The following is a 27,339-nucleotide window of genomic DNA, read 5'->3' as shown; positions in this document are numbered from 1 at the left end:
TGGTATCTTTTTAGACTTCAAACTTGTAAAACTTCATGTACGTGTTTTAATGGGGAATTAAATACCTGGATGTACCTGCATGTAAGGTTTTGCAGCAATGATTTTCAATCAGTTACTGGATTAGCATAAATTAACAGTACTTGTTCTGTGTTTAATCTGTATGTTTTCATACAAAATGGACATTTTTTTCACAAGTTAGTAGAAAAATAACATCACGGTTGCCTTATTGGCTGAATGCTTTTCTCCATTTGCTTGACTATGCCTGACTGTTAAAGCAAAAGCCTGATGTCTGTAATGCCTGTGGTTTAATTTAAAAGGAATTAATGTGCATGTGGTTTGAGGATTGTGTGGTTTAAAATTTTAAAAATAGATCCCAAACCTCTCGTCAGTGTAAATGTTTTGAGTTTTTTTAATTGAAGTTTTAAGTACAAAAAAGAATGTGCTGTAACACTTAACAAATAACACACTAACTCTTCCAGGTTTGGGGGGGTCTTCAGAGAGCACATCAGATGACTTATATTAATTCAAAGAAAACTTACATCAAGCACCATGGAAAACATGAGACACAGTAAACACTCCAGAGAAAACTTGTTCTTTATAGCAGTGAGCCATTTTCCGAAGAGCATTGCACAAGGTTGTGCACAGATACATTGTCCGTAGCTGCTTGCCAAGAGCAGCAGAGGAGGAAGAATTAGTAATGATGCGTTACTACATTGGAGTTAAGGCTGTGCATTCGCAATGGCCATTTAATGAATTAATTTGATGCTTTGGGGTCCATGTTGCAAGAGTGACCATGTGTTAATGCCTACACATGCTGCACAGCTGCTTGAGAGCTGTTTTGACCAGCGATACCAGGCTTGCTGCTGTGGAAACTTAAATATGCTTCTCCTTCAAGCAACTGCCTGCAGTATTATAAATTTTCCACAGCTTTCCAGATTTGTCTTGTGGGTAAATGCTTTTATTTAATCCTTATGCAGGATTTCCAAGTGATGCATTATTGCTACCGTTTGGTATGTGATTGCTACTGCTGCTGAGACACCTTATCCATTTGGCTGTTGTAGGGTTGTTCATGGGGACATCTTCTAAGGTGGGTGCTAGTAATGAAAGAAGCTGTCCAGCCACTTCTGTATTGTGCCAATACATCTTCTTTTCCATGTTAATGCTATATATATAATTGTGCCACCTATGACGGGCACAAAGAGGATCACAAGATACTTGATACTGAATACAGATCTACAAAACAGTTCCTCTTGGAAAGAGATTTTCTGTGTTAGGGTTTTGTTTTTTTTTTGTTGTTGTTGTTAATTTACTGTGCCATGACCATGTGTACTTGTTCTGAGAAATATGTAGTAGCTCCTGCTAGGAAAACAGTTGTCATCTTGCCCTGTCTCGTGCTCATCTTTTCAGATACCAGTGCACAAGAAAATAACTTTTTTTTTTTCCTTTCCTGAGGCACATAGTGATCACGTAAACTTTCTCATCAGTACCTTAATCAGTAACCATTCTAACTTGATCTCTGCAGTTCATATTGACTAATTTTCAGTACTTATTTTCAGATAGACTACTGGGATTTTAACACTGCAGAACAAATAGATTGCCTGTGGTAGTCTGAGTTGGAACTTTATTCTTTGATTTTCTTCTCTGTTAATTCAGATACCAGATCAGCAGACAGAGATATCAATAAAAAGTCAACTTGCAGTGTTGACTCACCCTCAAATGCTTTCATTTTGTACTTTGAAATTAAATTCCATACTTATGGAATACCTGTTACTGTACAGAGCAAAGCCATTAAACGAGAACTAGTAGTTGGAATAAAATGTGCATTGTTTCTAACTAATGGAGGCAATTAATTACACTTAACTCTACAGCTATGAGCAAATAAATTAGAGATTCAAAAAAATGGGAAACTGGGAGAATAAATTGGTTGAATGTTTTTAGGGTCACCCCCCCCACACCTCACTTGCTTTACATAACTCTCTAAAATGTGTGTGTATGGATGTCACCCATTTTTGAGATATTTGAAGTGTGATATATTGATGGCTATCTTTGCACACACCAGTGTTTGCAGTGTGGTAGTCATTAATCGCTGTATTACAGTAGGTCCTAAGAGAACATGCTGGGGTACAAATATTTGTGTTACAGATGGTATTTATCCTAGCAGTTGCTGGAAATACTTGTGAATGACCCTGTAACAAATAATTTTCGCCCACAGAAGGAACTATGCAGCTGTTTACTCTCTCCAGAAAACCATCCATCTGGCACAAAAATTGAAATATGGAATTTTGCTTTAATACAATACTGACTGTAAACCAAAATGGAATATGATCACTGGTAAATGGGATGCCCTGCAGGTAAAATGGCCTGTGTTGAAAAGCATGTTCCTTAACTGAGTTATAAACCTTCACTTGACTTTCATTTATACTGAGAGGCCCTTTGAGAACAGACTGTAAATTGATGTGCACATCTTTATTGCTACTTGGAAGGAAGATCATCAATCTCTTTGTTCAGACAGCCTGGAGACTATAAAGAAAGCAGTTGTTATGCTTTAACTTCTATAAGCTTAATATAAATTAAGCCAAATATTCTTGTTAAAATGTGTTTTATTGCATTAATTAAATGGCTTGTTGGAGATGCCATATAGTTGGATATCACTTTAGCAACAACAAATAAATAGAAGGGAAGAGGAAAATCAATGGCAATGGAGAAGGGGAGCACTTGAAAAGGAAGGGGGAGGAAACACTACGCACAGTTGGGAGAAAAGCAGTGCTTTCGTTTTATAAATATCTGCCTGTCATCCATTTCCAAATGACCTGAAGATTTTTCAGCTCTTCAACCAATACAAAGTTAAAAGGAAAACAGTGACAAATGGAATAAATGAAGCTGATTTTTTCAGGTTCTCAGTGATAAAGAGAACAAACTGATGGCCTGAATGTAGCCTGGAACAGGCATACTTGTGCATTAGCTTAAGGTTTTCCTAGATACTCCATGTACCAGTCAGAGTGTGCTAAATTAAGATATCTCCTCTTTCTTGAGAGCTCAAGTCGTAGACATGGAGCAGAAATATGCAGAAGTGTCACTTGTAACCACCTGAAAGTATAGACCAATCCATTGTAATTTCTGCTTTACTTAACGAGGGAAGGCATTCCAATGAGCTTCATTTGCTCATGAGTCCGCTGTTCCAGGGACAGAGTCTAGAACTACACTTTCCTCAAAATGCTTTGTTAGGGAACAATTTAAATAGCTACCTCTCCTTTCCTATGGAGAAGGGTGAAACAGATTTAGAAAGAATGCTTTTGCAGAACAAAACTACTACCTAGAGTGCAGGCAATAACCTCTCCTGTATTTCTGTGGGGAGAAACAATCCTCAGGTGTGATGGGAAGGCAGCCTAAGTTTAGCTCTTAACCTCAAGTATGACCAAGAGAAATAAAGCAGAATGAAAGCGCTAAGTGCAAATCAAATGGCAGTGGTCTTGAGCACAGCTCAAATAGTCAGGTTGCTCTCACAGTACCACATCTCTCTCATAGCTACCTCATCTAAAATGCAGTCCAGCCAACCCATTTACCTCTGCCTACTTCTGTAGCTTTTGTAGAATTACAAATTCAACAGCAGAGCAGCTGACGTTCTTTGCTTGATTTGGCTCTTTCCTAGCATAAGGCTTTTTGGTGGTAATCATCGGGAAACCGTTGTGTGGTGGTACAGACTCAAGTACTACAAGAAAGAGCAAAATGACCTTGGAGAGCAAGAGTTGGATTTGGAATCAAGTTACTTTTTGCAGCAGGCCTCATCACTAAGAACTGATGACAGCAGTCTATAGAGCCTTGTCCGATCTAAGTCCCATGTTAGTTTCTGTTCCGCAGTGTGATAATATTGTCCTCTAGAAAGCAGCATGTTATACTGGCATAACAACAGTTTGATGGTAAATAATAATTACCTAAAAGAGCTCAGATATTTTTGTTTGACATACTTGTCTAGTATTATGCCCCTTGTAAAGCTGAAATAAATTGCTGCCTGTTAGTGGTCACTTATATAAAGAAAACTACACCCCGGTAATGAATGCAATATGCAAGCAGCTTATACATGCTAATATCAGGCTCTGACTTGAAGTACGGAAACACTGATCCATAGCTTCAGTTTGGCCTTGTAAAATGATACTCTGAATACATGGAATCAGGCTCAAATTAAAAACTGACTTGCAACCTATGTATGATGCACTAGTTCATTTTGTGTGATAAGGCTGTGCATTGCTGGAAAAAAAAAAAAAAAAAAAAAGTCACATCCCAAAGTTTTCTGTCTAGGGAAATGAAAGGAGAAAGGGTGGTGAGCCTGCCTTCATCACTTCAGCTAGGAGCACAATGAATGGAAACATACAAACTAACTAAACCTTTCACTGCAGTGTTATTAAAAGGCAAAGTTCATCACTGTAAGTTTCGAAGCAGAAATTACTTGCACCCAGTTCGAAGAATATCTGCTACTTGTTTTCCCAAATGTGCTTTCCAGGGTTTTACCAAGCTGTTCATGTTCACAAGAAGTTTGCTGGTCCTAGAGTCTTCCTGGCCTGCTATAAGATAGTCAGTACCTAGTTTGAAGGAGAAAAAAGAAAAAAAGTAAACTAAGTAGAAGAAAGTAAAACTAAATGCAGAATTTCTCAACTTCTGAATTACCTGGCATGTGGTATTGTGGCATTTTAGCTTAGTTCAATTTTTATATCCCAGCTTGTGCACGTGCAGTCTTACATATATACATACCTTCGTGGGCATGTTGTCAGTGCCGACTCCTGGACACACAGGTTAAATATCATACAAATATGTGCAGAAGTTGCAATTACAAATTGATTTAGATCCAGTGGGTTTACCACTTGCAAATTCACCACCTCAGTATGCAGATGACCAGTTTTGAGTCTGATCTCTGACCTTTGTTTTAAGCCAGTATAACTCTGTGTGCTTCTGTAGCATTACTTCTGGCTTGTATAGGTATAATGAGTGGCAGAATTCAATTATTATATATGATAATAGTAAGCCAGACTTCCTAGACCTATAACCTTAAGATACAGGTATGAGGGCCTCAAAGAAGGTCTGTGAACAAGTAGATAACTGCACCTGCAGACTAGGAACAAGTACCACTGAAAATCATGTCCCTGACTTAGTAGACAGATAAGCACTCCTTGTGTTTTATGAACTGTGGCAATTAAAATTCCCTCATTGATCAGAACTTAGAGGCAATGAGAGGCACCCACTGCAATTTATGTGCGGGGCTGGGTATTTTGTTTTTGTCGTAGTATTAATAGATGTGTGGAACATGGACTGCACATGTGTATTTTCTGGTTTTGAAAGTGCCAGAATACGCTATGCACGACTAGATTTGGACTGGCAGTTTATGATCTTTTATTTTCAGCAGCCTCTCTGTGGAGGTGTTCAGAGAAGAAAAGTGTTTTAAAGTTATACACCCAGAATAGGTTTTGTATGTTTGCTGTTTTCTGTTTATTTAATTGTACTTGTTATTGTAAAATTTTGTGCTGGCTGTTTGATCTTTGCTGAGATTTGTACATCCATCCTGATGGAAGGCAGACAACCTTTTTATATCCACCCACTTAACTTCCAAAGAGCAATTCTTTGGGTTCCATCTGTGGAACGAAACTTTTTGGAGTAAAGACAAGAAGGAACTCAGAGTCAAAACTCTTGGCAACAGAAAGACCACATTGTCAGTGTTCTGGAGAGAAACAAAATAAACACAATTACTGAAGTGCCTGAGAGAGGCTGCATGCGGGCTGGCTGGTGAGCAGTCTAAAGGGCCGGATTAATCTACATGCCCTGTGTAGCTCAGCTGGCATGGCTCTTCAGTATGACAGCTATGTATTCTTCTGCCACAGCAATCCATGCTTCCTTCTGGCAGTTGGGAGACTCTACAGCAATTCAGACATTAGGAAACGGAACCATCAGGCATTCACGGCAGGATCAGAGGGCTAATCTGCGGTGGTGGGGCACCCTAATAGGTGATCATTCACTTACTGTGTCTCACAGATGTTTAATGAACTGTTACTCAAACAACTCAGAATTGTCACCATTGTTTACAGGGAAAGCAAGCTGTGGGCTGGAGTAGCTGCACTGCTCATATGGTAGCTGCTGAAGGTAGTTTAAGTCTAGCTACTGTCCGGTGGATAAAGGTTCTACCTATTGCCTTCTAGCATACCAACCACAAGGAAGTGTGGTTTGGATTTGAGTATTTAAACCTGGAGTTCCTTAGAGCTGTCCTTTTTCTTAATAGTCCACAGAAAGAAACAGGTTTACTCTGCTTTACGTTATCCAGAACTGCTTTACCACAATGGGTTATTCCACAGTTGGTTTTGATCTCTGTCACTCTCATGCTACATGACTTTCTTCTTATCATGGAGTTACTCCTGGCTTGCAGCAGTGCAGATATAGAAGATGAGACTGATGAACACCTGAGTGTGACCCCACAGGACAAGTGCTATAACCATTTTGTCCTTACCAGGATTGAGAATGGGACAGGTACATCCCCTGTTGGTCCAGGATTCGGGGTAAATGCTTCTGTTGCTCCGAGCAATTTTCACTTTGCCTGATTTCAGGATCTTCTTCACTTTCACAACAACTTCTGCATGCGTCCCTTTGTCGTGAGCTGATAGGATTCTTGCTTTTATCACTGCCAGAAAACATCAAGGTAAGACCAACAATAAATTTCTAAGTGATTTAACATCTTGGAAGAAGACATGAAAAACACTTAAGTTTTACAGAAGGTGTGTCCCAGTGCCTGTTCACTTCAGTCATATTTCCTTCTAAATGAGTTTGGAGAAAGAAAACTGGATTTTTCTGTTGAATTAGCTGATCCTTTCACCATGATATTTATCAACAGTTCTTTAATAGGCTGCTGTCAAATAGGCTCCTGGAACTCATAGCAAAGCACTTGTGTGTAGATAGAAAAAGGGTATAAAAACAGATCAGCTGTTAACAGTCTGATACAAGCACACTGATTCTTCGCCTTATATTTGACAGTTTGAAAACTTGTGTTGAATTTGTATAGCTTTAACACTGACCTTTCAAAATTCATGTCCTGTGGGAAGGGACTGTCTCCTCCACAGGAAGGAGTCAGGAAGTTTCCTGTCAGACTGTAGGCATGTCACATGGCTGAAATTCCATGATTGCACAACAAACCAGAAAAAGTATTTTTGTTTTGTGGTCTAACATCTGGTTGCCATGATAAATTTCTGCTCCTTTAACTTAGTAGCATCCATAACTTTTTGGCAGAGTAGTCTCATCCAGATAGGCCCCACAAGCAGGCTTTGTTGTGTCATGACACAAACACATCAAACCTTTGAATCTCAAAGCTTTCCTTTCTTCATGTGATGGCATGAACCAGGTGTTCATAACCCCCAGTATTAAATATATACTCGGTAAGCAAGCATGGCCATTTGAGCCTGCACAATGAGTGCAAAAGTAATGGCAGGGTAGATACAACGCGTTTATCATTTATTCTTCATCTAGAGTCTCAGCCATTCCACAGACTTCAAATTCTAGCATTCCTGCTGCAAAAAGTGAAGGTGGAAAAGAGATACCAAGGAACCTGGTATGAAACGGGCTGTTCACTGATCAGAAATTGAACACATCAATGGACCAAAAGGACAGAAGAAATCCTACCTCTTATTTCATGACTTTGCCAGTTCTGTAATTCTTCCCGGCTATCATCTATTAACACGCATAGAGAACATAATGAAAGTATCATACCTTGAGGGCATGTCACCCACTTACCATAAGCATATTTCATTTGGCAGAAGTCAGTGACACTTCCAAGCACCTTCTCTTTGCACACACACTTTTCTAGCAGGAAAACCACAGAACACAAGGTGTTGGAGAAGAGCCAGGACATGAGAGGAAAGAAAAGCACATGCTATTCAGTTATAAAATTAGATGTATGTAACTTCTATAATCTGGGTGGACCTGAAGTTTAAGAGTGAACTCAGTTATTTGCAAATGTGTTACTTGTTAGATGATATAATAATTGGTCTGACATCCTATCAGTACTGCTGAGTAAAATGAGGCCCTTGTGGGTTCTATTATATAGATAACAAGCTGATATTTAATAGAGTTTTGTTGGATCAAGTCATAAATCAAGTAAGTTCAATATCAAAAGCTAAGAAACACTGAACTTTGCTGTTACTAGGATAATACTCCTCTCAGGAAAGTCTTGATATGCAACAGGTGGCACTGTTACCTCTGGGCTTTACAAAGTCATTGATACTAATAAAGTGCTGACTTTCACATGTGGCAAGCAAAACCGACAACAGTTCAAGTATTAAAGACTCCACCTTGTTCTATAAGCTTGCTTACTTTATGACATTAGCTGGATACAGTATAACTCTTTCCTTTCTCTTTTGAGCTGTTGTGCCATGAGGAATTCCTTATTCTTAAAATCATTTGCGTGCCACCCCAGAGGTGGCTGCATTTCAGTGATGGCTGACATGATATTTTTACAAATAGCATCTGGAGTTCTGGGAAACTGAATACTAGAGAAGGAGCTGTGCAAATTCATAAGCATTGTGACTATAATTAGGACCACAAATGGGGAGTGTTTTTTCACACAATCTTAATTATGTCTCATCAGTTTCCAAAAACAAAGTGCTAGAAAAAACTAGAGCCTTGTTTGGAAAATAACAATGTAGGTATTATAATAACCAACGATAGTTCAAATCAGCAGATGTTGCCGGCAGATGGGGGACAGATTAGAGCTAGAGATGAGTAGGAGAATTTAAGTAGGGGTGGGGAGAAGAAAGAGCTGGCACTGCGGGAAGCTTCCAGCTGTTCCCAGACTGGGCTGTACCTGGGTGCCTCAGGGCAGAGAATCCTTGCTCGTGGTCGTTCCACTTCCACTCATCCTCACTCTCATTACTTGGAGTTTGCACAAGGTCAGGGATTTGTCCTCCAATGGGGATATTAAAGAATGGCTCATTGTCGTAGCTGGAAGGGAACAAAAAAGAGAAGACTTGGTTAGGACACAAGAAGGGGAGGAAGTAACTCAAAGTTAGTGGTCACTTGCTGGCATCACTAGGAACTAAGGACACCTGCAGGACCAATAAAGCTGCAGCCACTCAGCAAGCAAGCCATGGGATTTCCGTACTGAGATTGAAGTACGTTTGGGGTGCAGATTCCTGCCTTCCAGAAACAAAAAGGGAGAGCTTGTAACTTTTTACCCTGGGCACAGAGGAAAGGCAAGCTCTCCAGACTCTTCCATTTATTTCCAAGGCAAACAGGTGCATTTAGAAATGCTGTACAGACTACGTTGGTGTTGTGGACTTGCCTATTACTGCAAAAGTCATGATTTCTAGTTCGCCTTGGATAATACAATGGATTTACAAGTGTGCCAGCCACCAAATGGAGTCCAAGATACATTTTATGACTTACAGCCACCTTATCAAATTATGTGCATCCCCTGATCCCCTCCAGCATCCTCCATTTACTGTCATTGCTGCACTATTTCAATTAAACTTTGTTTCATTTTTTACAGAATCCCATCTCAAAGCGAACCCAAATGAGGGCTTCTTTACCCATTGAAACAGTTTCCAGTATGCTGGTCGCAGTCTCTGGCACAGTCACAAGGACGACAGCCATTCTCTCCAAAGCCCCAGTAGCCCATGAGGCATCTATCGCAGTTGGGGCCCGCCACACCTGGCTTGCAGTAGCAGAATCCCGTCTTGGGGTGGCATCGCCAGCTTCTGCTGAAAGTTGCGTTGGCTGAACCCATTGGCTGGCAGGAGCAAGCTATGGAAATACGGTAAGAGGTGACTGAGATTATGTGCCCAGGGGTCATCTGGTTAAGTGACATTTTTGCAAGGCTTGATAGACCCCTTCCCTCTTCCTGATGCTCAGCAGTTTTATGTCAGAACGATGCAGGTAACCATTGCATTGTCAGCCTATGCTTGCCATATTATTTTTCTTTTTAACTCATTAAGTACAGCAAAACAAATCCAACCAAGACTCAAGTATGTGAAAGTCAATTCTTTCCTGTTCCACGAGTCTGGAACATACAGGGTTCTGAAGCAGTGGCAGGAGGCCTCCACTGTGTGTTCAATTTTCAAGCAGCTTTCAGGTGATTCACAGAGAGATTCACTAACATGGATATGGTCTCAAATGATAGCTACTGCCTGCATTCTTTCCTGTGAAAGAAACAGTACAAAGCTAGTGTTTGTTCAGGGGCTAGATGTGGCTTATGCAGGTGGTTCAGATGACCTGAAATATTTCTTCAATTTCTGCCTCCTAGAAGTCTACAAATTTCCTTCCCTGTGAGTTGTAAGGGATGTCTCACCATGCAGTACTGTAGGTGTGTGGGGAAGCTGATTAAATTTATTGTACAAATACATGAACAGACTAGTTGAAAGAAAAGGTGACAGAATGGGAGAGGATCTCTAAACTCACTAGACATACTTCATATATAGCTGAAGAGCAATACAAGGGAAAAAAAATAATAAAAAAAAATCTTCAACGCTATTGCCTGTTTGACACCAGCTTTGGCAACTCAAGACAACATAGCAGTATAGTTACAGCTCCTGTGTGCCACTCTGCCTTCAAATACAATAAATTGTCATAGTCCCATGCCACCAGTATATTCCCAAGGTGACAGCATAATGGAGTGCGGTGGAAAGTTATTTCTGTCCATATCTACAGTGGTGCAAAGCCAGGCTCAGCTGACTCCTCCTCATCAGGGAAGAAGTTAGCTGAAATGGTCAACCTTGTGCCAACAGCTCTGCATAGGTAAAATAAAAGCAATATATACACCCACCCATCTCTGATATTCAAACAAGTTTGATTAAAATGAGAATTGAGCTGAACACTTCTTTTAACAAAGCAGTGTGCCCTGGCTTTTGCTTGTAGCAGAGACTGAGGAGGAAATGCATCATTACATCATCCATCTGGAAAAGGGAAGAAATAAAACTCCTATGGCTAAGACTTGCTTTAACAGAGATTTTCAGTTGAACGTTGGACACCCAAGGTGTTTGGATAGCTTGGATCAGGGGCCAGCCTTTTGGATGGTTATCTGTACCAAACATGATCTCCAAAGCTTTTGAAGTTTGCCCATCATTGCTACTAATCAAACTACTTTTCTTCATGAGCTCACAGATAGTAGAACAAATGAATGCTCTGATTCTAAACGTCATTTTCCAAGAGGAGGGGGAGTATATGACTACAAAGAGTGTTAACTGTAGCAAGTGCAGATTCACTTTCATCTGCAACCTCACATCTGATGCTCAAGAAAAAATATCTTCCAAAAACAGTATGAGAAAAAGGGTGAGCAGTTTTGTTTAATAGGCATTTTTCTTAGGATCTGCTTACTACATAGTTATTTTTTTCACCATGCCCTGTGTTCTTTATGCCAGTATTTTTAATAATATTATTACACTCTGCTGTAGACAGATCTCAGTCAGTTGTTTTCAAGGGACACTAGCACAATAGCCTAAGGACAGAAAATAAGCGTGCTGTCATGGGCAATGTACTCAACACAATGAGCTGGTTGGCGGATGGCAGCAGGCTCGCCTGTTTGCCACAAAGCAGTCTTGACTTTGGGAGCAAACCCAGGGATTTTGCTGTCAGTTCTGGAGAGCAGGTGTAACAACGAAGCACTCATTAGCATTGACAGTTTCAAAGGCAAGTTCTGGTTTGTCGCTGTTCAACTTGAATTACTTTTGCCCAGATTTTTGCAGGGCTGACTACATCATCCTAAAAAAGAAGACACTTAGTTCCATCCGCCACTGGAAAAAAAAAAAGGATGCCATAGATTTGGGGATAAGGAGCAGAAATACGCTTTCTTTAATGCAGGTTGTCTGAGGTTGACAAGAAGTCAGAGGTTGCCAACATCTGTGTTGGCTTGAATCCAGGTTTCTGATTTCATTCTAGTATCTCTGTAGATAGGATCTACCTGTGGAGTTTTCAGCCGAAATTCCTCATATTTCTGCAACTTCTGGATCTGTCTTCATTCATATTTTCCTTCTAGTTTTCATGTTTTATCAGTAAGGGTCACATTGATATATCCTCAGCATCATTAGCCTCCCTATTACCGAGTCTAGATTCTGATTCAAGATGAGGCCTTCTCCCAACCTATCCCTGAGGGAAAGTATTGCAGGACAGTGAATGACAGCATTGACAACTGATAAGGAGATAGAAAAAAGCATTTGTTGTTGTTACTGTTTTGTTGTGTTGGTTTGTTGTTGGGATTTGGGTTTGGTTTTTAATTTACTTCAGGACTGTAGTTGAGGAAAACTGATGTTCCCAAATGAACTGTGGGGCATATTTCCCAATTAGAAACATGGACGGCCTTCTGGTGGATCAGAGAGCAAGCTGGATCAATAAATGTACAACACTTTCAGATGAGTTATACAAGTGGCTTGCAAATGCTTTACTCAGTCTGTGTTTATTTAGCATTTCAGCTTGGGTGTGTACATTGTCTGGCTTACAGAGTGTTATGGCCAAATCACAGTTATGCATCTAAGGAAACTCCCCAAATAAGAGCTCACTTGGCACATACTGAAGGGACAGTTGTTGATGACTGGGTTTTATCTGCTTAGTAGCATCATGGATTTACAAATAAACCTCATAATTAAAAGAACAGAAAAGCAAGTTTCCAAAATTTCATCCTTTTACATTTCCCAATATTTAACAAAGAGCTTTCCCCTGCTGAGTTTTGCTTCTTTCCTCTTGGCAAACCCTACTTTTCTCTTTATCCACCTCCCTGTCTAACAAAACATGACCCAGCATGACAATGGCCTTGTTTGTCAAAGGCATCATCAATTATGTTAGGGACGGTGTGCGGACAGTTCTGGCCCAGAGATGGCTGCTTTGTATGGGTTCTCCCTTTGACAGCAGTGTAATGAAAAACACTTCGCTGTGTATTAGCAGCATCCTCTTAGCTTTTACTCTAAGTTTTTTGTCCCTCTACTGGATGTAACATACTGTAAAAGTGGGAGACAATAATAGTAATAAAAAAAAATGAATTGTTCATACAACAGTCTCCACTCAAGTCCTCAATAAATCTGTCTGCCCTCAGCACAGCTGTCTTCTCCATGTAATTAGACACAGATGTAAAAAGTAATATGGGTTGCAACAATGTGGTCCCACATTATAGGGTAATAGCAAGAGGTCCAAGTAGTTCAGTGGACTTTGAGGCATCTCCCCTTAAACTTCTGTGTAGTTACACTGCAGAAGATACAGTTGTGAGCAGACTGGCTACTTGATGAAAAACAGGCAACGATGCCTTTTGAATCTGAAATATATACATGTGCATCTTTTGAGCATATGACCAAGTCAGAGCAATTTTTAAAGCATGTCAGATGTGGGGATTGACTCAGCCAACGATGCTTCTTAACTGAAGGCAATAAGACAGACAGCTGTGTGTGTGTGGTCAGGGCTGATTAAGACAGACTGAACCAAGATGTGATCAGGCCTTTGTGATATCACAATTAAAAGTTTACTCCCTCTGTGCAGAAGTAAAAGGAAGAGCAGCAGAGCTTTTCAGAGTGTGTGTGCATGTGCGTCTGGTCACATTTTAATTTTCAACCCTTGTGCTTAGAGTAGAAAGCTTGTTTTCCTGGAGAGCCTTTTTAATGGGTCTACATGCCTGCATTTTTTTTTAAGCTAAGCAAAGTGTGAGTACAAAAGATGGTGCCATTTCAGAAGGATCCTTTAAGCCTCCAGATAAGCCACAGGAAAGAGCCAAGGATACAGCAGCTTTTCTAACCATTGGTTAGGAAACGATTAGGCTTATGAGTCAAAGCTCTCATACAAATCTATATTCAAACTGCTTAATCCTGTGTTGTCACCCCCAATAACAAGCAGGTGTCCAAAGCTTGGCTCTAGGACTTTTCTCATGCCTTCCTTTTTCTTTCCTTTTTTTTTTTTTTTTTTTTTTAAATTTAATAAATCTAAACAGTGTTGAAACAAGTCTCTGTACATGACCTGGCTCTCATTCATCCCCAGCTGCAAGAAAGAAGAGAAGCAAAGGGATCAGAGGTGGGCTGTCTCTGCAGATGAAAAGGGATAGCAGATTCACACTTACACTTCAAACTTCAACAGATTTTTATTTATTTTTTTCCAAGGGAATGTCTTTGCAGTCTCATACTGGAGGGTCAGCAAAGGGTGGTTTGGATAGTGCCAGGACATCCAATTGTTATACAACTTTTTTTTTTCCTAGCAGTGATTAAGAGACAATGCTGTTCATTATTATGACTAATGCTTAAAGACTTTCTGGGCCTTGGCAGTGTCCTGTTCACTTTCTGGGAGCCTGAGGGGGCTGCCACAGCTGAACCTAGACTTTGCTCTGGATGGCAGAGCACTCTTCAAGCGTGCTTTCTCAAAGGGATTAGCACAGCATTTCATTCAGCTTTTTCATCAGATTTCCTTTCCCAGCTCAGTATCCACTGTACACATGGGTCAAGTTTTGATCTCCCATGGAGATTTTTCTTCTCTGATTTCAAAATGGGAAGCTGAGGACCAGGTTGCTCTCACTAAAATAATCCATTCAGTCTGCTGTGTGCAGTCTATTACTGCTTTTCAGCATTTGCCCAGCAGGTGGGTTATTTAGTGTTGTTTGCCTGGTACTGTTTGCATGATTTCCTCAAAGTGAGTTGATGAGAACCCTTCCAAGCTCAACTATTCTGTGATTCTGTGAAGTGGTACATGTAAACCCTCATGTTCTGGTCCAGAATTGGCAGCTCTTCAATTTATGATCAGCAGGCTGAGAAAAGTGTACCTGATCTGATTGTTGCTTTTAGTACTTTTTAGAAAGTAACCAGAGTTTTTAGGGTCATACAACCTGAACAATTTACTCATACCACACCAGATTACACGTAATAGCAATGCAGGTCTTGCAGCATAAAGGATGGAGAAGATTGTCTCTGTTTTACAATCTGCATGGGGGCGGATTCTAATATCAGCACTAGGCATAAGGAGATGGTGGCGGTTCTGAAGGTGAAATCTCACCTCTATCAAACTGAGTCTGTTCTAACCAAAACAATTCTGCCTGTCTGCCCTACGGTTTCCAGTTTTGCTGTCACAGATAATAATGTCTAAAGTATGCTAGCGTTCCCTGAAAATTGTCTGCAGAGGTACACCATAAAGCACACACATACACACTGCCTACATATCACATGGGGAAGTGTTTGGGGATCAGTTCTTTCATCATACAAAATGCTACCTTAAGGTAATTTGTCAAGGGGCATTGTAGGAATTGTCCTCACCTTAGACAAGAAAAGGCATAGACTAACACCCCCCCCAACACACACAATCCTCACTATATATAAGTTTAACTTTGTAATTGTATCTGGAATATCCCTTCTTTTTCCACACAAGTACAAGCACCATGCACACACCAGTCTGCTATAAAAGTTGATGCTTTCAAGACTGAACTGCATGCCCTTCCCTTATATCTTAATATGGCAAGCATTCATGCACAACTTTACATGCCTGTGAAAGGTCTCATTGACTTCGGTTATGCACAGATAAAGTCAGGCTTACTAATTGGTATTAATGCTCAGTCAAACCCATTAAATTTGTCTCAACCAACAGAAACTTTAGTGCAGGCTAGTGATACAGAATACCTCTTAAGTCAGGGAAAATAAATAGATACCCTTTAGAGGGCAATTCAGTTCATCTATCACAGGTGTCTATGCTGGAACACAATAAATCATCCCCTGGACATCCTACTGCTTTCCTACTGACAGTACAGGGAGGTTGGAAAACACACAACTTTCAGGTGGCTAGAGTGGAATGGCAGCAATCTAGGCTTGATTGCACAAGGCAGAGTGGAAACAATTATATTTGGGGGCCTTCTGCTGGCAGCAGCATGTTCCCAGGTGAAAAGAATGTTTATTGTGCTTGATTGGCATGATAGGAATAAAGTTCTTTCAGCATGGTAAATTTCTGCTTATCCCTCTGAATAGTTTTTCTTTTGCTATGCAGAGTATTGGCAGGAGGCACTACAAGGCTTGTAACGGGACCAGACAAAAGATGCAGAGGTAGAGTCAAGGTCTGATTTCACCCAGGCAGACTGTTCTAGGGTTTCCACACAGGTAGGCTCTATTTTCAAACAATTTGTTTTCCTCGCTGCTTCTCTCCAGTGCACCTTGATTTTACTGACTAATATTACACACAATGTTGCTTACTACACCTTCATCCTTCTGTCGTATACCAGTGTTCATACACAAACACTTTCAGATCCTATAGGACTGAAAACTAATATTCTGGCATAAAGATGTATCCCCATTACAAACATTTCCCTGTAGAAAATCTGCACTGAATAAAAACAGGACTGAAGAGAGACCACTGTAGAACACTATGGCATAGAGAGTAAATTAGGTAAACTCACCCTAACCTTGTCTGTTGATCAGTTTTCTTTGGAAATTATGAAATCAAAGAAAAAGAGTCGTGTGGAAGCAGCCTGTACTGCCACTAAGTGGGAAGATATTCCAGTGGAAAGTGTACAAAAGACCAGAAGCATAGGATGTTCACAGAAAGTTTAAGTAATATCACAGGCCATTAGTCCCAGGGAGAGAAGTGTTTTCAACCTGAGTGTTTAAGAGAAATTTTGATGAAGACCATCAAAGCGTTAGGAAAGCTTCAAAGGCATATAACAGACATGAATATAGATGACAGGCCAAAGTTCTCCATGCTGGCAACCGATGTCTGAGTTGAAGGCTGAGTTGAAGGGAAGGCTATCCAAAGGGAGAATCAAAATTACATACGTTGTTGAAAATAGCATCCTCCCAAATAGATGCCAGATGGAATAAGAGGTGTGAAGCTTGGCAGAATACTCAGAGAACATCTACAGTAAGTAAGAGAGATTTGGGCTTGTTCTGGCTATGTTCCAGACTGCCTGGGTGAAAACTACCTTGATCCAGAGGTTATACATGCATGTTAGTGCCTCTGTGTGTGAGTTACTTCCTAACACATCCTGCTGAAGTGTTAATGAGGCAATTAATTTGGGCAGAGCACCCCATAATACAGCAGTAGAATTCAGAGATAAGTCTGTGAGCTCTGATTCATCTGTTCCCATATGGATATGCACCTCCTATAGCCATTATCATATACATTTATGTTCACAGATGTTGCACAATCAAATGGAATTTAAGAATAGTTTACACATAGGCACACAGTCTTAAGAGAGATGCAGGAAAAAAAGTTAAATAAAACATGCCTTAAGTGAAAAACAGAATCACATTATTTTAAATGCAAGCACAAGAGGAATGTACCCTTCACCAGGATGTAATGAATCTGGAGAACTGTAGCAGCTGGCAGAATAAAATAAATTGTGACAGCATAGGGGAATAGACACAGAAAAATCAGGAAAATTACCTTTGATCAGAAAACTGCAGTCTAGGAAAAAAATACGAAGAAAGAATAGTAATACTTCCATAGTAGTTGATTCTTTCAACAGGCTTCCACCATTCATTTATCTTCACTGGACATAACAGTAATCACTTACGTTTGCAGACTTCTGTTGAAGACATGGGTTTCCCTTTATCTCGGTAATACCCTGGTTTGCACCTTTGACACCGATGTCCCTCTGTGTTATGCTTGCAGTTGTCACAGACTCCACCACTGCGTTTTCCTGATGCCAGCCAAACACTCAGATCAAAATGGCAGCTGTCAGCATGGTTGTGACAGCGACACTCTGATGGGAAACAGGGAAATGTACTTTAGGCTTATCCAATAGGCACAACAAATGCTACTATTTAAATAGTGTCATTTTCTACTGTGAATCATAGAGGAAATATCTGAACACAACACATTTCCTCTGCTTGCAATCCTAGATTTTCATTAAAAAAATTGCAACACAGAGAACACCCAAGAAGCTTGGGTGGTTGCAAGTTGTGTAATATTCTCATACAACCTGATGGTATCATAAGCCTTACACAAAACCCTAGAATGTTAAAATGCTGGAGGGGATATAAGTGTGGGAAAAAAGATTTCTGTCTTGTGAATTCCACTTCCCAATAGCCCAAATGCATCAACTGCAGTAAAACAATATGTATACTGAAATTTTCCATCAAGGACCAGCAGCTTATCAACATTTCTGTAACTGCACCATGAATGTGAATTGATGACGTCTCAGCTAGAGAACTTTTGCCTGCTGTCATTGACAGTGCTCATCCGGAAGCCCTGGATCAGTAAACCCCCTCCCACATACTTCTGCATTCATTTGGTGCCCCTGTTTTTCCATCTCCTGGCTTCCAAGGCTGATCATTGTATAGCGGTGCACATTTCTCACAGTGGTCCCCTGCTGTGTTGTGTCTGCACACACACTTCCCATGGACCTGGTGGAAAGAACACAAACAGTTAGAAGCATTAACATGGTGGACTGCCCAACCACCTCACGAAGATCTAGGACTTCTGCACAGCTCTCCCACAGCTGCCTGACTCTGTTAAGAAATCCACAGAGCCAGGAGCATACATGTAGCTTCATCTCTTCACAAGTGGATTTTACTTTTATCTTGCAGTTTAAACACACGTGACAACAGTTTAACCCTTCTGGTGGCTATTTCACTTCTATGGACAACGGACAAAGGCCAGACTGTTTAAACCATGTAAATAAACGCAGCTTATTTTAACTGACAAGTTCAGGATAAGAGCATGCAAAAATCCAGAGCAGGTTGTCACCTCCAGGCAGTGTCAAATACAGTGTTGGCTAGCTGAGCTGGATCACAGGAGAACACAGACTAACAGAGGGTGTTGGACCCTGTCTTATTTGGTACTAACAGTGGTCTGGAAGATGGTAATTAAATCATCATGAATTACTAAATTATAAATTGTTAGAAAAACAAGCAAGTTATCCAGGACCTCCCAGCACAGTTAAAAATTGAGCAAAAATAATTGTTAAACCTGGAAAAATACCAGTCAGCAGACCCACAGAGAAACAATCCAAACCACATGTTCTATGAGGACAGCACAGATGCTGAAATAGACCTAGGTACAATAGGCACCAATTTACCAGCCTACATATGAATATGCAAAGAACAGATGATCAGGAATGACCCAGTTAAACTCTGGGCTGTGTAAGAAAAAGCACTGTGATTCTAAATATGTAGGAAGTAGTTATTGCTCAGTTGTGAGAAAACCGTACCTCCACTGCTGGTTTCAGTTCTGACCATATTGTTACCAGATAATGAGAAACTAGAAGATGTTCAACAGAAACTGGTGTGGATGAAGAACAGAGTTAGTCTACAGGAACTAAACATATGAACCTACCTAAATGAGGAAACAGGAGTTCACAAAATATTTGAAGGGGAAACTGAAGTGACAACAAGTCTTGACTAGAGATGGCTGAATAGTGTAGTTTCCTCTGCGATTACTTACTTGAAAAGTTACCTGAAGGAAGATCTTGCTTCTTCTGTACTTACCCGCTTTCAGTGGAATACAATAATTTAATTTTACTCATGAAAATATTTTAATACATATCAGTTTTGAAATCAAGTATGCACATTAGAAACTTGATATCAGAAACTGGGTGAGTCCAGCATTCAAATGGAAAGGTACTATTGAAATTAGTTTCATACACAATAATAATAACCAGGTCCACTATAGGTGCATGAGATTCTATAATTGAACTATATCCAAAAAATGCTTTACACATTTTTGTTGTTGTTGATTTATTAAGAAAAGATTGCAATATGTTTGCAATGCCTCAAAGAAAGGCCTCTGAGAAATTATTTGAGGAAAGGTGGAACCATAGTTTCTTACCCACCACAAAAGAAGCTGTCAATTAGTGGCATGGAGGGAGACACTTGTTCTAGAATAGCAAATGAAATATGGGACTAGACTCTCTCCATCGTGCACAGTTCAGGATGCTAAGCTCTGTAACCACCATCACAGCTCTGCTCACTGCACATTACACAAAAAGCAGAAGCCGAGATTTCACTTTGACTGTGGTGTGAATTGAATATAATCCTTTAATCTCACCACTAATGTGAATTATGCTTCTCCACAGTCTTTCCTGAAAGTCAGACTTCCCCTTTGCAGTCCTCCCTCATAGCAGGTAGCTTGAGATCAAGACAGAAACGTTCAAAAGAGTGAATGCTCTCCCCTGCCCCCAAAGCCATCTCCCTGCAGCAATTTGCTCTCCACTGCCCTGGTTTTTAATCCTCCCAGACCAGATATGTCATGCAGCTAGCAAAGGGGATAGGCTGCAGCTGATGCCATTGCCCCTCTCTGGCCAGCTGGCAGATTTGCTGCTGCACAGAGCAGTTGGCTGCCTCCTCACGGAAGACTGAGCACAGACTTCAGGGTATGCATTTCTCTGTCAGGGCTCAGCACCAGTAAACCTCAGGAGGGTACAGCATGTTGCACATTATGGGATGCCTCTCCAGACCTTTGTCCAGGAAAGTCATCCATGTTTAAAGTACTAAATATGATGTCAAGTTACAGAGAAACAATAATACCAATAAGAAAGTGTTTGGCTTTTCTTCATTTGAATTTGGATCTTCAGGCTTTTTAGGTCCCCCTCTGAACACAGTGACTTAAAAGCAATTAATCCTTTTCAGAAGGCATAGAACAGAGAAAAGGACCAGGACTGAGGAAAAAGTGAGCCTGATTCAGAACTATAAAATTATTTTTTTAGTGACCCCAAACTTCAGTCTATCTGAACTTTGCAACTGATTCCAAAACAGACTAGAACAAAAAAATTTCTTAGTTTACAGAAAATGCCTGTATATTTCAGAACAACATTTGCAAGTTGTCTTTTTTTTTTTTTCAAAAAGATGATAGGTATACAAAATATATGTTTTCTTTATACAATAAAAATCAAATGAAAGGAATACAGAGACTATACAGCTGGGAAATGGCAGAATTAAACTATGCAATCTTGTTTTAGCCTTGAATGACACAATCAAATATTCATTATTCCACAAGACCCTGTGCTCAGCACAGATGGTGTGAACACTCATGAACAATTGAGAGTAAACAGGAAAGTTCAGTGAGGAAGGAAGAATGAAGTTGTTCTTTGAAGGTAAGTAGATGTGTTCATTTATCTGTTGTCCACTGATTTGTTTTATTGCAAGTTGTAGTTTGTGGAGACTATCTAGGTATGGCATATTGCAAGTAAGACAGAGGCACAAAGGAAGCTTCCTGCCTACACTCCCTACTATTGAACGGTTGCAAATATACTTCCAAATGCATGGAAGGATGACTGGCTTAGAGCTGGGAAGAAGCACTGACAGGCATTAGGAAAATAGTACAGTGTAACTGAAGAAAAAGCAAATGTGCCTGTGTTTCCTGTGACTGGGTGGAAGATGTTTAGTCAGTGAAATTCATCTCAGATGGCATTCATAGGAGAAAATAGTTAAGGAAGAGAGTACAACATGAAGTCACAAGTACAGAAAGAGGATCAAAAGAAGAGAGCAAAGAAGCAACTTAGTAAGTGGTAATGACAGAAAGACTGAAGGAAAAATCGAGCTGTGAAGAGACCTGTTACACTTGAACAAGATGTGAAATGAGGATAGAAGAGGCAGCAGTAAGTAACAAGAGAAGCAATGTGTTCTGTTAGAGAAGAAGAGATAGGAAAGGCAGCCAGGAATTGAAGTCCAGGAAGGAACAAGAATGATATATAGGAAATTGTCAGATAAATAGGAAATAGGATATCTGCTCAGAGAAGGAAGAATGTGAGAGTCAAACTCAACACCACAAGGCAGGCTGGTGTCTGACTTGTTATTCACTGCTGAAATACACTAAGAGCTCTTAAGTGGGTCCAAAAAGCAGGTTGCACTCTATACATAACACAAGACCTCACGATGCACAGGATCTCACTAGATGATCAAACCACAGTAAATAAAATAGTCAAATAAATATAGATTTAAGGGAGAGACACACATGTTTTTCTAGGTCCTAGAAAGCAAGGTAGAATAAAAAGTAGATGATATGATAGATGACTATCATGGAACAGCAAGGACATTAAGGGATATGGAGCTATAGGCTGACAGTGACCACAGCAAAGACTGCCCTCACTTCAAGGGCAGCAAGATATAGGCCTAGAACCAAGCCCGCAACACAGGACCAAAAGCCCATGCTGGAAGCAGAAAGAGAGACAAGCTACAACAAACATAATGGGTCTACCAGGAGGAAAACCATCCATAGCACCAGCTCAAGGTCCATCCGGGAGGCAGAGATGTAGACAAGACCACCTACAGCATTGCTCAAGCAAGAAGTACAGGCCCAGGGCTGGGCTTAAATGGAGCCTCTGGGCCTATGGAGAGAGGGCATGGGTGGGAGTCCCATGTGGGGCTGGTTATGGCCATTAAAGCCTATTAAAGCCTTCAGGACCCTGACAATTGTTTGGTTACCACTGGATTCATGTTATTGGAAGATTTATTATATCTGGCTATTAGGAGGCGTTTGAGGCAAAAATATGTCTCCTTTCTAGGCTCAGAGCTGGTGATCCAGATGGAGGGGATTTGAGAGTAAGGTGTGAGCAACACAGACTTATTTGAGATTCATGCAGTCACTTAAGAAGCCTAGCCATTTTTCAGCTCAAATCTGATTAGTTTATGACAGAGATTTATATGAATACATATAAATGTGTTGGTACAGCAGGAGAAAGATTAAGATCCAGGAGATTTGTGTCTCACATCTCTGATATTTCATTTTATCTTTAACATGCAGTATGTGACACCATATCACTCAGTGCTTACTGATCCGTAGATAGAAAATAATTTAGGCCTATATGGGCCTTCCCACAGTGCTCATTGCTGCAATAATTGAGTACTTCAGAAATAATAAGGAATTTATTTTCATGACATCTCCCTTCATCTTCTTCTCCTCATTACTGTGATAACTCTAGTTGTCTCCAAGGTTCGTTCCCCTTCATTGGATCATCATTGTATTAAGAGCTCAGCTGGTCTGACAAATTTGTTTGAAATTGAATGGTGCCTTCAAAAGTTACTGTGCAAAATGGATCAGAGAAATAGGTGCACTCACAGGCAGGCAGACTGTGTGATTATGTAAACTACCACATTTATAAAACCAGTCGGAAGTACCATGTTCATAACTTGTGATGGTTTGTATTCCTGCAGTCCAGCTTTTAGAATGTTTTCTGCCAAGGTTACTCATGTCACCAATGCATGCTATGAGCTTTGAAAGATGAAAACTGTAGCTTTCAATACTAATATTCTGTCTACATCAAGCTTCCAGTTTTCTAATCAGCTTTTGGAAAGGTTAGAAGTTTACAGGCTGATATGCTGGCAGTCTGAAGATATTATTAGTCCATGACAGGAACAAAAATGTTATACTACACTCTCAGTCACAATCATATTGGATTTAGCAGCCACTTGAAAGCAAACTCTGCTTTTGTGTCTTGGTATAGCGGCTATGTTCTCAGGCAGTGGTTTTAGGATGTAAAGTCTTTGTCAGCAAGCACAATTTAAGATATTTCTGCTTTTATTACTGCTTCTGTCCATGTTACTATGTTACTGCCTTTTGCATCATGCCCTGAGTCATGTGTAAATTGGACAGTGAAACTAAACCATATTAAAAAAAATTAAATGCCTTTTTTTTTTTTTTTTTTTTTTTACCTTGGCAATAATATTCTTAATTTGGATTAATTCCATTATCTGACTCACAGTACAGTTGTGCTGTTACAACAGTCTGGTATTGCTGCCAAAGGCTGTGATTTGTACATCTACCACCTGAGCAGCTTTGAGTCATGACTTAGAGGAGGTTATAGCTTCATGGACTTTAATGCCTGAATGATCAATTTCAATCATTTTGCTCACCCTGCTACACTAAACCATGAATTTCATCTGGTCATTTTTGCATGGAGCTCAGTAACTTCTGGTTGGTTTATAACAAATAGCTTAGAACCATCCATCTCCTGCTTTTGGACAGTGCTTCCAAGAAACTACACAATACTTATTCACCTTTGCTTACAAAATTATCTCACCTAAATACTGATCTGCAGCTGAGAGAACAAGTGCATATTTGCCGTCTCTGTCCCACTTTTTTTTTATTATTTTTTAAATTCTGTTCAGCTTAGAATAACACCTCAAGCTTCTTGATTTTCTGTCTGCCTGTTCAGTTTCTTTTACCTTTTGTCCTTTCAGTAAATGTTGTGGTTGTTAGTCTTTCTCCTGGGCTATTCTCAGTCTATTTTTTTTTTTTCTAATGAATGAAGGTTAAATTTGGAAGCCTTCCAGAACAGAGCAACTGTTGCTGATTCGGAGAAAATGTTTGTCTTTGGGCTCTGTATTCACTTTTGTAGTGTCACCAGAGCAATTTTGGATACAGCAGTTTGCAATGACATCAGAGGCTGGTCCTTTATCTGCTTTTAGTAAAATAACCTTTTCTGGGCCATTTGAATGGTTAAATACAAACCAGTGTCTCCTGTTCCCCTTTGTTTGCCTCACAGTTTAAATGGGCTCTGTTGTCTCTTCTAATTAAGAGGTGTATTTGTGCAGATTTATAATAAATTTTTCAATATCAGGTCCTGAGGAGAGCAAATTTGACTTCTAAGAGACCAAATTAAAAACTATGTCATTTTTTTCAAGGTTGCGAAGACTTAAAAGAATGAGTGGCTTGGGAGTACAGTGCCTGCCATGGGTGGGTTGATAGTTCAAATTCCTGCTCTAATCAGGAATGAAACAAACAAACAAACAAACAAAAACATTATTTTCCTATGTCACTTGCTGGTTTCTGGGGAAAGGTCTAATAAGTGTGTGTGTCTGAAAACTAGTACGCATATGGGTGTTTTCAGAGGGAATTAGATTTCTGGCTTGTACTTGGTCACTTCGGTAAATTAAGTCTGAGGGAACTTGGCAGGGATAAGGAGAGCTGGGGCAGTTGTGGCAAGGCCACCTGAGACCATACAGGCTTTGGTCTCTACTGCAGTGAGTGAGAGCTGCCACCAGTTCCAAATTCACAAACCAGGTAATGGTGACGAAAAAAATCAGTGACAGTGTTTAGCTGCATATTCAGACTGGCATCGCTAAGCCCCTATCTGAACAGTAACAAAGAACAGGATAAATAGACCGGAAGAGGTACAAAATCCATGCTTCGTGTGAGGGAATATAGCCAGCTAACCTCGGCCTGTGGCAGTTTCAAGACACAACTCCATTCTCTGCCTGCATTCACCTCCATTTGTCTTTACACACACGCCTGGCTGTGCCTTAGGCCACATTTCTCTCTGTTTTCCTATTGTTTTCTTCCTCAGTGCTAGCTTGATTTTTCTTCATTTTTGAGCTAGCGTCCTTTTATTTTTACCTACATTGCCAACAACTCCATTATCAGTCTATAACAAGCTGCAGACAAGTAACAGCTGTCGCGCTGAAATGCCGCCCCTGAGTTACAACAGGTCACAATATCTGAGGGACTGTCTTATGACAGGAGGAGGCAGAAAGTGGAGCAAGGCTCAATACTTTAATAAGTGAATACCTGAGTCACTGTCTGGACTAGATGAGTTTCTGCTGTTTAATCCATAGTGGCTCTGGGGGTGTGAGATTCAAAATCCACTCCAAGTGTGGGCCTGCATACTCTTCTCTGAATTTTTACCTCAGTATTGAGCAAAATTGGCAACATGCGTAGCTCCTATTCAAGTGAAATTATGTTGAGTAATGGAACAGATGAAGCCAAGACAAAAAATAGTTTTCTACAACTCCTCTGCAGATGGCTGCAGTTCGGAGAGTGGGGGAGGGCAGGGCTGACATAGCACCGGACCAGCCAAATTTATAAGGACTCTGTCTGACTAAATGGAGAAAAAGAGAGAAAGTCCATAATTTAGCAGTAAACTTCTATGTCACAAGAGAAGGACTCTGAAGCCCTAATGGGCACAAGACTCACCCCCAGGTCCCTCCTAGCACAATGAGTGAAACAAGGCAAGGAAATGTATGTAGGATTTTATAACTTTTATGCAGTCGTATGATTTTTTAAAGATCCTGTGAAAATTTTCTCCATATGTATTGTGCACCTGCCTCCAATCACTTAACTGCAAACTTCACGTATCCACAAGGTACAATATTAGAAAAATTTGCTTGAATTACTAGAAGATTTGTGGGGTTGATTGCACTGGCTAAAAGGCCTTGAAAAGCTTTGGTAAAAGATTGCAAACCTTTGTTGTGGTAAGAGGTAGGTGAGCTGAGGACAGGAACAACATAGCAGTCTATTCATCCCAAGGGAGCTTAAAAACACAAGGACCTAATGTATGAGGCCAAACATGGCAGCTTCTATGACTGTCACATCACAGCAACTTCCTAGCATCTGTGGCTCTGTCAGATTTAACCTACGGACAGAACAGTGTACACTGTGTGGAGCTTAAATGAGAGACCCTCAGGAACATGCTGGACATTAGAGAAGTGTTGGTAGCAAAATGGTGGCTGATAATTCTGAGGTAAAGCAATTTTTTCTCACACATACACAAACTTGTAGCTTTAATGTGAAAAGCAATTCCTAAAAGAATTGTAAGGCATATTGTCCCAGCCCTAAAGCATATTTACAACTGTTTTCAGTCAAATGTTTCTACTAGCAGGGTTATCATGGTTCCTTCACTAAGAAAAGTGTAGCAGAGAACATCAATTCAGCAAATAAAAACACAACAACAACAAAAACATTAATGAGAGCAGTTAAGCCAAAAAAATAAACTACTTTTAAATAGCTCTTCCATACATATGCTTTTAAGAAAAACACTGTTTAAAGGCTAATAATGTGAGATAAGAAATAGTTTACCCCATTCCAAAAAATAAGAGACAGTTTCCTAAACGTAGTATGAGTGTTGCATGTTTAAATCTTCTCTGAGCCCTGATTCAGGAAAGCATTTAGACATTTGTTTAAACACCACTCCTGAATAGGCATGTTTTTCTGATTTGGACTTCAGCAGTAGTAAAAGATATTTCCACAACAATAATAAAATGCAGGGAAAACTTGTTGACTTTATAATTGCAGAATTCCTGGTGGCTGAACCACGATGTGGATCATACCATCAAAATTGTGGTTATTCTCTAAACCATACGCAAAACCTCATGTTGATGATCTGAATGCCAGATGCTGTGGTGGCAAACCACAGGTTTTTAGTAGTGCTTATGGAGAACCTGCATGGACATCCAGTTAAACACACCAATTATAATTGGTAGAAGCACAACCCACACACCTTATGTGCAACAAGTGAATTAAAAGTACAGTATGACATCATATATTTTACACCAGAGTATCCAAATTAATAGTGTTTCATAAGGTGAAATAGCCCTCAGACAAATTTCATTTCAGAGCTCAACAGAAGGCAGGGTATGCCCTATCCAAAAAGACATGTCAGCCAGTGCAGACATGTGGGGCTGCATGGCAGCATAAAATACCTCCTGCTCTTGGCTGTAAATC

The 27,339-nt window shown here is 40.1% G+C and overlaps 1 protein-coding gene across 1 annotated transcript in view; it reads right to left on the bottom strand.

The window, feature by feature from the left end:
- Positions 1-2,582: 2,582 nt before the first annotated feature.
- LOC118173170 (netrin-4-like) overlaps positions 2,583-27,339 on the bottom strand; it is a 50,681-nt gene continuing 25,924 nt past the window's right edge. Inside the window, exons 4-10 of the mRNA XM_035337484.1 lie at positions 18,182-18,308; positions 17,477-17,665; positions 9,555-9,768; positions 8,831-8,967; positions 7,762-7,830; positions 6,488-6,658; positions 2,583-4,577 (exon numbers count right to left, since the gene is read on the bottom strand). Coding sequence (XP_035193375.1) covers positions 4,441-4,577; positions 6,488-6,658; positions 7,762-7,830; positions 8,831-8,967; positions 9,555-9,768; positions 17,477-17,665; positions 18,182-18,308 — 1,044 coding nt within the window. The 3' untranslated portion in view covers positions 2,583-4,440. The remainder of the gene's footprint in view (positions 4,578-6,487; positions 6,659-7,761; positions 7,831-8,830; positions 8,968-9,554; positions 9,769-17,476; positions 17,666-18,181; positions 18,309-27,339) is intronic.

The sequence above is a fragment of the Oxyura jamaicensis genome, chromosome 12 (genome assembly GCF_011077185.1).
Source record: "Oxyura jamaicensis isolate SHBP4307 breed ruddy duck chromosome 12, BPBGC_Ojam_1.0, whole genome shotgun sequence".
Taxonomy (NCBI): domain Eukaryota; kingdom Metazoa; phylum Chordata; class Aves; order Anseriformes; family Anatidae; genus Oxyura; species Oxyura jamaicensis.
This window is presented reverse-complemented; position numbering and strand designations above follow the sequence as displayed.